This window comes from Rhodamnia argentea, chromosome 1 (assembly GCF_020921035.1).
Source record: "Rhodamnia argentea isolate NSW1041297 chromosome 1, ASM2092103v1, whole genome shotgun sequence".
NCBI lineage: Eukaryota > Viridiplantae > Streptophyta > Magnoliopsida > Myrtales > Myrtaceae > Rhodamnia > Rhodamnia argentea.
In genome coordinates this window covers 11,933,518-11,944,839 of record NC_063150.1, presented here as the reverse complement: position 1 = coordinate 11,944,839, position 11,322 = coordinate 11,933,518, and the positions used below count along the sequence as shown (strand labels likewise).

General features: G+C 42.8%; 1 protein-coding gene across 1 annotated transcript; it reads left to right on the top strand.

Annotated features, from left to right (window-relative positions):
* Positions 1–418: 418 nt before the first annotated feature.
* On the top strand, positions 419–4,025 carry LOC115747021 (LRR receptor-like serine/threonine-protein kinase HSL2). Its single transcript, XM_030683048.2, has 2 exons — positions 419–3,147; positions 3,494–4,025. The coding sequence occupies exons 1-2, from the start codon at positions 525–527 to the stop codon at positions 3,874–3,876; spliced, it is 3,006 nt and encodes a 1,001-aa protein (XP_030538908.1). The 5' UTR covers positions 419–524; the 3' UTR covers positions 3,877–4,025.
* The last annotated feature ends 7,297 nt before the right edge of the window (positions 4,026–11,322 follow it).

Below are 11,322 nucleotides of genomic sequence, written 5' to 3'. Positions count from 1 at the left end.
GGTCCTAAGACTCTAGAATCGGGAATCGGATAGCTCCCTTTAGAACAGGGAACCGGACCACGGGTCCCGATTCGATCCTGGCGATTCGATTTGCTCACTCCCACTTATTATCGATAATAAATTTTATCTAAATATTTCATCAATAATTTTTTTATTTATTTATTGTTGTAAGTAATATAAGCGAAGGTCTAATTTTGCGGAATATGGGGGAGCCACGAAAATTTGTTTATCCCCCAAAAATCAGTTGCCATATTAATTCGACACTTTAACTTTGTCGCTTTCCTCCCCCACAAAAATTTAAAAGAAGGATCACATTCAATTTCCCAGAAAATCCCTGCAATTATGGCCTCCCCTATTCATTATCGTTTCCCTGTGCAACCAAATCATCTCCTCCTCCCCCTCTTCTTCTTCTTCTTCTTCTTCTTCTTCTTCAAGCTGTAGTCCCTCCATCGTCGCCTCGCCATGCACGTAACGGTCGTACACAAGCCCTAGTAGACCTTACCGTTTGCGTTTCTTGAAGAGTAATGGCGACGACCCATCGGCGTTGTCGCGACCTCGCGGCCCCGAGACTCTTGCTCTGTTCTTGGTCCTTGCTCTGCTGCTGCTTCTTCTTCTTACTGCCTCTGGCTGTCTCCGCCGACGGCGACTACGAGATCCTGCTCCGGGTCAAGACCTCCCTCCTCGACGACCCGGACGGCCAGCTCGCCGACTGGGCCCCCAACGCCGACCGCAGCGCCTGCAACTGGACCGGCGTCGACTGCCACACCCAGGGCCGGAACCGCTCCGTCGTCTCCGTCGACCTCTCGGACCTGAACCTCTCCGGTGGGTTCCCGTACGACTTCTGCCGGATCCGGACCCTCCGGAACCTCTCCCTCGCCAACAACAACTTCTACGGCGCCCTCGCGGCGCCGCCCTTCTCGCTCTGCTCGCACCTCCAGTCGCTCAACCTCTCCAGCAACATCTTCGTCGGCGAGCTGCCGGACCTCTCGCCGGGGTTCGCCGACCTCCGGGTTCTCGACCTCTCGTTCAACAACTTCTCCGGCGACATTCCGGCGAGCTTCGGCCGGTTGCCGGCGCTGAGTGTCCTCTCGCTGACCGAGGACTTGCTCAACGGCACGATACCTTCTTTCCTGGGCAATCTCAGCGAGTTGACTCGGCTTGAAATCGGTTACAACCGGTTCCAGCCGGGCCCTCTGCCTCCGGAGATTGGAAACCTGGCCAGGCTCGAGACTCTTTGGCTTGCGGCATCGAATCTCGTCGGGGAAATCCCGGGCTCGATCGAGAAGCTCACTTCTCTGAAGGACTTCGATGTGTCCAGCAATGCGCTGTCGGGGAAAATCCCCGATGCCATTGCCGGGATGCGAAGCGTCGTGCAGATTGAACTGTACGCCAACAACTTATCCGGGGAATTGCCGGAGGCGATCGGCAATTTGAGCTCTCTCCTCCGATTGGACGTCTCCCAGAACAATCTCACCGGCGTCCTGCCGGAGAAGATCGCTGCCCTGCCGTTCTCGTCCCTGAACCTAAATGACAACTACTTCATCGGCGAGATTCCCCAAGTTCTGGCGTCGAACCCTAATTTGCAGCAACTGAAGATCTTCAACAACTCTTTCACCGGGAACTTACCAGCCGGTTTGGGCAAGAACTCCGACTTGGTGGAGTTCGACGTCTCGAGCAACGATTTCACTGGAGAGCTGCCTGAGAATCTCTGTTCCAGAGGCAAGCTCCAGACCATCATCGTCTTCGACAATCGCTTCACAGGAAGCTTGCCGAGTTCGCTAGCCAGCTGCGATTCTCTCTACAACATCCGAATCAGCAACAACGGACTCTCCGGCGAAGTACCGGCCGGATTCTGGGGCCTCCAGGCAGTATGGCACCTTGACATGAGCTATAATAAGTTTGAAGGAGTGATTTCGCCATCGATTTCGGGGCCCAAGGGTCTGGCATCACTTCTAATCGCCGGCAACAACTTCTCTGGCAAGATTCCAGCGGAGATTTGCCAGCTCTCGAACCTCACCGTCGTCGACACGAGCAAAAACAGGTTTGGCGGCGAACTCCCGACGTGCATCACCAATTTGGGCAATTTGCAGAAGCTGGAGATGCAAGGCAATTTGTTCACCGGCCCGATACCGAGTTCAGTAAGGGCATGGACCGATTTGACTGAGTTGAACCTGTCGAACAACCGGTTATCTGGGAGCATACCGGCTCAATTAGGGGACTTGCCGGTGCTGACGTACTTGGACCTCTCTAGGAACTTGCTCTCCGGCGAGATTCCAGTGGAGTTGACCAAACTGAGGCTTAACAGGTTCAATATATCGCACAATAAGCTCTATGGCAAGGTACCTCCGGGCTTCGATCACGACTTCTTTGTTTCGGGTTTAGCGGGCAACCCGAACCTGTGCAGCTCGGATTTGAAGCCCTTCCGGAAGTGCACGAGAGGCCGGCCGGCCACTTTCTACGTGCTCATAGCTCTAGCCGTCTGCATCGTGCTCCTATTCTCGTCCCTCGTCTGGGTGGTCAGGACTAAGTTGCATTGGTTCGGAGGCAAATCGAGACGGTTGTGGAAAATAACCACGTTCCAGCGGGTCAGGTTTAGCAATGAGATCATCGATCAATTAGGAGACGAGAACTTGATTGGGTCCGGAGGATCGGGCCAGGTCTACCGGATTAGGCTCAAGACGGGCCAGATGGTGGCGGTCAAGAGGCTCCGGGGTGGGACCCAGAACCCGGACACCGAGTCCGTGTTCAATTCGGAGGTGGAGACGCTGGGTCACATCCGCCACGGCAACATAGTAAAGTTGCTGTTCACGTGCGCGGCGGAGGAGAGCCGGCTTTTGGTCTACGAGTACATGGTCAATGGGAGCCTGGGCGACGTGTTGCACGGGCTCAAGAGCGGAGGATACCTCGATTGGCGCCAGCGGTTCGCGATAGGACTGGGCTCGGCTCAGGGCCTAGCTTACCTGCACCACGACTGCGTGCCCGCCATCGTGCACCGGGACGTGAAGAGCAACAACATCCTATTGGATGAGGACTTCGCACCGCGGGTCGCCGATTTCGGGTTGGCGAAGACGTTGCAGCAGGACGCGGCGGCGATCGGGGAGGGCCTCATGTCGAGGGTGGCCGGGTCCTGTGGCTACATTGCGCCAGGTGCGTAGGTTTCCATGTGCCTATCCCAATTATTTTGTGTGCAATTATTATCTGCTTGATTATCTGGTCTCCTTTGGTTTCCTAAGAACATGCCAATAGTTGCCAGCGTTCACTGGCACTAAAGTAGAAGACTAGTGGGTCCCCATTGTTCGAAAGGATAAATACTAACTTTAGCGATGTGGGGTCCATATGAGGAAGTTCTCATGAGCTTTTTATGTTTTAGCCCGTGTCTCGATCAAGCCGTTTGACTGGTGCACCGCCACTCATCTTTGACTTTAGTCAACCCATTTGAGCAGAGAGTTCTGAATTGGATTTGGCGTTTGTATCTTTCTTTTGGTGCTCGCAGAGTACGCGTACACTTTGAAAGTGAACGAGAAGAGCGACGTCTACAGCTTCGGCGTGCTGCTCCTGGAGCTGATCACCGGGAAAAGGCCGAACGACCCTTCGTTCGGCGAGAACAAGGACATCGTGAAGTGGGTGACTGAGGTCGCGCTGTCGACCCCCGAGGCGGAAGGGGACGGAAATCCCGACGGTGGGGCCGGGTGCTGCGACGGCGATCTCGCGCAGCTCGTGGATCCGAGGTTGAGCCCGTCCTCGAGCGAGTATGAAGAGATCGAGAAGGTGTTGAACATAGCTCTCGCTTGCACTTGTGCGCTGCCGATGAACCGACCAAACATGAGGCGCGTGGTTGAGTTGCTCAAGGACAAAAAGTTGGTCCGTTCCAAATGATATGAAGCATAGCATTTTTTGGCACTCAGCTTTGTGGGTCGACGTGTATAATTGCATGCTGGGATTTTGTGTTTAAGTCCAACTTTTGGGTACATCCTTAACTGGTAGTTTCGAACAAGAGAAAGGTCTGTGAGATAGATCTTGTGCTGGCCTCTTTTCTTTTTTTAACCTCTTCAAGTGTTCGGGTTCTTCATTAAGAGAATATCAGCTTTCATCTGCAGGGTAGTTTTGGCTATCGACTCTCTCTTACACGACGAATTTTTTGTCCTAATTTTCAAATGACGCGTAGAAAGCTGATCAACTTTTACTTGATGGACGAATTTCGCCACCATGGGAAATTTCATAAGACTTGTATGTGGGCGCGCATGGCAACGTCTCTGCTCTTAAAATCAACTTCTGCTTCTGGGAAGAAATTGATTTTTCTACTTTTGAAGTAAAAAAATGTTTCATAAGTAGAAAAATGAAACTGCGTAAACAAACGGATTTTTGTTACGTAAATTACATTATCAAACGGATTTCTGCTCCTGAAATGATGTCATACGTGCCCTAAATTAGCTAACAAATGCTGACATGGCAGCGCTAACATGGTAAGGTGACAGCTATGTCAACAGAATAGACTTTCACAACCAATCAAAACAAAGTCGTTCTCCACATTGTAAAGAAAATAACGTCATAATCAATCTGAATCGAGGATAACTTGTAGTCGCATGAAACGACATTGTTCCCACTAAACAAGTATATCAATGTTTAAACATCAATGATTAATTCAATTAAGTCGATGAATCCAAAAGTAGGAACATAGTCGGCAAAAAAATTAGTAAAGGAATACCATTCAAGTCGGATAACAATCAATATAAAAAGATGGGAAGTCTCGAAATTTCATAAGTAGGATGTCATAAGTGGAAATCAATTAAGTCGATGAATCCAAAAATAGGACATAGTGGGCAGGATTCAAAGTGGCTCTTATGACAAAATAAATTGCATGCTCAATGATTTTTTATACCAAAAATATCACAAAACGGGCAATTTATTCTGTTGTGGTGCCGCTCGAAGCCCACCATCTACGTCCTACTTTGGGATTGCTCGACTAAACTGGTTTTCATTCATCACATTCTATGTAAGAAATTTCAAGACTTCTACCGCGATAGCCAACATTAGCTTTTGTTGGCCACCACGCATGCACGTATTAATGAAAATTCGTATGACGTCTAAAAATTGTATCCCGGATAAAATTTGTCGCAATTTCACGCGGCACTTGAAAGTTTGTGCGAAATTTATCGCTCGAGTGAAAGTTCGAATTTACTTTTTGTGAAAAAAGGGCCCCGAGTGTTCGGTCCGTTTCTAACTTTCATTAGCATCAACATTTTTGTTGGTCCAAGAAAAGTATTGTAGGTTGTGGGTTCCCAATGAAAGAGAAACAGCTTTACAATCAACAATAATGCTGCGATGACAACCGTGCCCCGTGATTCCTCCGTATCATACTGTGGTGTAAGCGATTCACAGTGGCATGCTCAGCTGCGACTACTCGGTAAGTAAGTCTGAGAGTTGCATGTACTTAATAAATTTTCCCTGATAAATCCTTTTGACAAGTTTGCATACGTATTCCATGAAACTGCCTGATAATCCCCTCGTATAATCGCGTCTTCTGAGTTGATAACTACCGAGAATTTATCTTAAGATTAAAATTAAGATGGCATAATTGACTGGTGAATTTGAGACAGAACGATTTCGGTCCAACTAAGAAGATTCTAGGAGTGGAATTTGCTCGGACGAAGGAGCAAAGGATTGTAATTTAACCCAGAAAGCCTACATCAAGAGGGTTGCGGATCGTTTCCGCATGGGCAGTGCCATGCAGTGCTAAATCTATGACTACTGCTTCTCATTTCATGCTCTCAGCTAGAGTATCACAATAGACCGCTAAAAAGAGAATATATAGTGAGAGCACAATACTCCAGCGTGGATAAGAAGTCTTTGTCCACTAAAAGTCGTTATCTGGTAAATGACAAGTTTGAGAACAATAATCTTACAAAGTAGACAATTTATTTGATGGGGGAGCTTCTTGAACCCCATTATCTGAACCAACTCCTTTCACAACTAATGTGAGATAATCCTAACAATCTCACACCTCACACATAACCCCGTATATCTCTCACGTAATTGTTGGTAACCTGGGCTCCGACAATAGTATTGGATGGTCTTGGGCATCTCTAATCCCAGAGTTAGTTCGAAGATTTAGGCTTTCCCTCACACTTATAAACCGACCACCAGCCCCTTTTATGATTGATGTGGGATAGCCCAACACTGTCTACGTTCTACTTTGGGATTGGTTGACTAAATTTGTTTCCATTTATGGCATTCTAGGCAAGAAACTTCAAAACTTCTACCATGAACATCATGAAAATATTTAGTAAAGAAATTCCAATCGAGTCGGATAAAATTTAATATTAGAAAAAGAAAATCTCATAATTTGATGCATAAGATGTCATACTTAGTCTTCTAATCCAAAGGTGGGACGTAAATGATGGGTTCAAGCGATTCTTATGAAAAACTAAATTGCATGTTGTATGAGATTATTGGTATCCAACCATTGTAATCATTTAAATTTATCATGAGCAAATGCATGAAATGATCAACTTATTATAATGATTTGATACCAACAATCGCATAAAGAAGGCAATTTATTCTGTTGTGGGAGCCGCTTGAACGCCACCATCCATGTCATTCTTTGGAATTGGTCGACCAAATTGGTTTTCAATTATGATGTTATATGTAAGACATTTCAAGATTTCTACCCCAATCATGTTGGAAAAATTTAGTAAATAAATACTAACAAAAAAAGTCAGATAACATTCAATATTAAAGAAAAGGAAAATCTCAAAATTTCATATGCACGATGTCATAAGTGGAAATCAACTTAGTCAATCAATCTAAAAGTAGGACGTAGTAGACAGGGTTCAAGCGGCTCTTATGAAAAAAATAAATTGCACACAATGATTCGATACCAATAATCTGACAAAGTAGGAAATTTATTCTGTTGCAGAGCCGCTTGAAGACCACCAACTACGTCCTACTTTGGGATTGGTCGACTAAATTGGTTTCCATTTATCATATTCTATATAAGAAATTTCAAGACTTCTACTGTGATCATCTTTGAAAATTAAAAAACTAGTAAAGATATACCAATCAAATTGGATAAATTTAATACTAAATGTGACATCCCCATCCCACATCGCCTAGGAGGAGAGCCTTGGGTTGGTTTATAAGGCTTGGGTGCCCTTAGACTTGCAAGACGCGTTTTTCGGGCGTTGTATGGGCGACGCTCGAAGAAACAAAACCGTGAGGACTGTGTGTCCAAAGCGGACAATATCTTGCAAAGTGGCGCAGCGGAAGCGCGTGGGGCCCAGGCCGTTACACTAAAAGAAAGAAATATCTCAAAATTTCATACATAAAATGTCATATATGGTTATCGATTTAGTTGATCAATCCAAAAGTAGGACGTAGTTGGTAGAGTTTGGCTCCTTGGACAAAATAAATTGCAACCTCTATGAGATTATTGGTATCGAAATATTGCAATCATTTAGATTCATCAAGAGCAAGGGCATGAAATATCTAATTATTACAATGATTCGATACCAATAATATGACAAAGCGAGCATTTTATTCTATCATGGGCTTCACTTGAACTCGACCATATCCGTCCTAATTTCGGATTGGTCGTCAAAATTGATTTTCACTTATGACATTCTATGTTATAAGAAATATCTAGACTCCTACTACTGCATCATCATGAAAAAAAATTAGTCAAGAAACACCAGTTAAGTCGGATGACATTCACTCATTAAAAATAGGAAAGTCTCAAAATTTCATACGTAGGATGTCATAAATGAAAATCGATTTAGTCAATCAGTCCGAAGTATAAGTCGTCGGTAGGGTTCAAACAACTTTTATGACAAAAAAATCGCCCTCTTTGTGAGGTTATTGGTATCAAATGTATCAATACTCTCTCAAAGCATGCAATTTATTCTGTCGTGGAGCCACATGACGTCCGTCCTACTTTGGGATTGGTCGACTAAATTGGTTTTATTTTATTATATCCCACATTATGGAATTTCAAGACTTTTAAAGCGATCATCTTGAAAGTTTTTTTTTTTAAATAAAGAACTACCAATCAAGTGTGACAAAATTTTATATTAAAAAATCAAAAATCTAAAAATTTCATACGTAGGATGTCATAAATGGAAATCAATTTAGTCGATCAATCCAAAAGTAGGACGTAGTCGGTGGGTTCAAGCCGCTCCCACAACAAAATAAATTGCATACTTTATGAGATTATTGGTATCAAACCATTGCAATCATCTACATACATCATGAGCAAAGGCATGAAATTATAACATTATCACAGTAACCTGATATCAATAATCTCACAAAGAAAACACTTTATGCTGTTGTGGGATTCGCTTGAACCTCACCATCTATGTCCTACCTTGGGATTGATAGACTAAATTGGTTTCCATATTCTATGTAAGAATTTCAAGACTTCTACCACGATCATCATGAAAAAAAAAATCAATAAAAAGAGATAACAATCAAGTAGGATAACGTTCAATATTGAAAGAAGGAATGCCTCAAAATTTCATACATAGGATGTCATAAATGAATATCAACATAGTCGATTAATTTAAAAGTAGGACATAGCAGGTAGGGTTCAAGTGACTCTTATCATAAAATAATTACGTACTTTGTGAGATTATTTGCCCATTATCTCACAAAGCAGGCAATTTATATTGTAGTGGAGCCGCCTGGCATCCTACATTGGGATTAGTCGACTAAATTGATTCCATTTATGGCATTCTATGTATGAAATTTGAAGACTTTTACTGCGATCAATACCATCTTGAAAAAACATTGTAAAGAAGTACCAATCAAGCCGGATACCTTATAATATTAAAACTAGGAAAATCTCAAATTTTCATATGTAAGATGTCATAAATGGAAATCAATTTAATCGATCAATCCAAAAGTATGATGTAGCCAGTAGGGTTCAAGCGGCTCCTACGACAAACTAAATTGCATCCTTTAAGAGAATATTGGTATCAAACCATTCCAACTATTTAATACATCATGAGCTAAGGCATGACATTTTCAAATTATGACAATGATTCGATACAAATAATCTCACAAAGCAGGGAATTTTTTCTTGTCGTGGGATTCGCTTGAACCCCACTATCTATGTCCTACTTTGGGATTGGTCGACTAAATTGGTTTCTATGTATGACATTCTATTAAAGAAATTTCAAGATTTTTACCGTGATCATATTGAAAAAAAAAAAATAGTGACGAAATACCAATCAAGTCGGATTGCGTTTAAAACTAAAAGAAGGAAAAGATCAAAACTTCATACATAAAGATGCCATAAATGGAAATCAATTAAATCGATCAATCCAAAAGTAGGATGTAGCTGGTAGGGCTTAAGCGTCTGTTATGACAAAATAAATTGAATGCTCTATGAGATTATTGGTATCAAACCATTGCAATCATTGAAACACATCATGAGCAAAGGCATGGAATTATCAAATTAATACAACGATTTGGTACCTTCACAAAGCAGGCAATTTATTTTGTTGCGGGAGCTTCTTGAACGCCACCGTCTACGTGCTACCTTGGGTTTGGGTGACTAAATTGGTTTCCATTCATGACCTATGTAAGAAATTTCAATACTTCTACTGCAATCATTTTGACAAAAATAAGTAATGAAGTAACATTCAAGACGGATAACATTTAACATTAAAAAAAATCTCCAAAATTCATACATTGTATGTCATAAATGGAAATCAATTTAGTCAATCAATCCAAAGCAGGACGTAGTCGGTGGGGTTCAAGAGACTCTCATGGAAAAATGAATTGCGTGCTCTAGGAGATCATTAACCTATGTAATCCTTCAAAAACATCACGAGCAAATGTCTGGAAAGATAGCTCTAAAGATTTTAGCAGGATTGCTTATCTCGATTGAAAATGTTGATTGGAAGCTGCTATTGATCTCATCTTCCCGCCCAACAAGTCCTTCATTGTAGCCTTACCTGCACCGAGCAATTGCCGATCAGCTTGGAGATCCAGGTACATCCTTTCTTCATGTCATCAAATTGTTCCGAGCCAACCAAAAACACATCAATTCCCGAGGATTGCTTCCTGACACCTTTTTTATGTTTATGACATGAGTGATTTCTCTTCTTTGCGGTAGGTTACTGGAAGAAATGTTTTGGGGATGAAGGCTGATGGATTCATTCGGAGAAAAAACACAATAAATGAGGATAAATATGTGGCCAACGATTAGGGTTTGGATTGACAAGAACTGTTGCCCAACATCTACTTAGTGTCACAAATGGTATTAGATTCAAGACTGGATTTAGTTTCCCTCAAATGTGGCGTGGTGTCAGATTTGCTTCCATACAAAGAATAGGAGTCGCATGTTTACAAGTATGGCCACCTAGCCAGAATCCCAATTTATGAATTTAATATGGATTATGATTTCTTTATTTGCGTTTCTTTCCTCAAAAGAATTGGGTAATGATATGTTGGTTTTCACTTGTTTGTTTAGTTTTTCTTGAAGGCGTAACCTAAGGGGCATGAGGGGATTACCTACTTAAGGTCAATTACTAGTGGGGAATGAGGATTACTTTCCGATAATATGTTTCATTTATTATAGTACAGTGTGGTTTTTTGGGATGTATACTTGACATATGTATAAATTTTTTGAAGTATTGCATGTTTTTGGTAACTCGAGTAGGGTAAGTTGGCATCCTTTTATTTGCTTAAATTGAAAAGGAATCTGCGCACCGTTGTATAATTTTGACAATATCATAAATATCTCATCCTTAAATGGCACTCAGGACCACATTGAATAAATTAAAGTTCATGGACGATATTGCATATTGGGCTAAAATTCAGGGACCACATCAAAAAAATTTAAAGTTCAGGTACTAAGTTGCACATTGGGCAAAAGTTCAACAATGATCCGAGTCGTTTACCCAAAAAATAATTGTTTGAAATCACTCATAGAGCAGTGTATCCAACTGGTTCGGGAGTCTTATTAATGCTTCAGGACCAACGGTTTCTAGGCTCACCTGGAAATATGATGGTGCATAAATCATTCAATGCCCCCATTCCATCGGCAGTTCAATTAAGGCCACTGCAATTCTTTTGAAATTCACGCACCATTTCAGGTCTAGCCTCTCTAAATTCTTCAAGTTTCCAGTGCCACTCGGAACATTTGGCGTGATTCAACCTTCATAAATGGTACGACTTGCAAATGGAACGGGGAAGAGTCACGAGTCTCAAATGGTTCAAGCCACCTATAGACGCGGCCAACTCGTGGATGTGTACCGTTTCGAGACACAAAGCTTGCAAGCTCTCATCGTTACGTACAAACACATGGCCCGTATTTTCTTT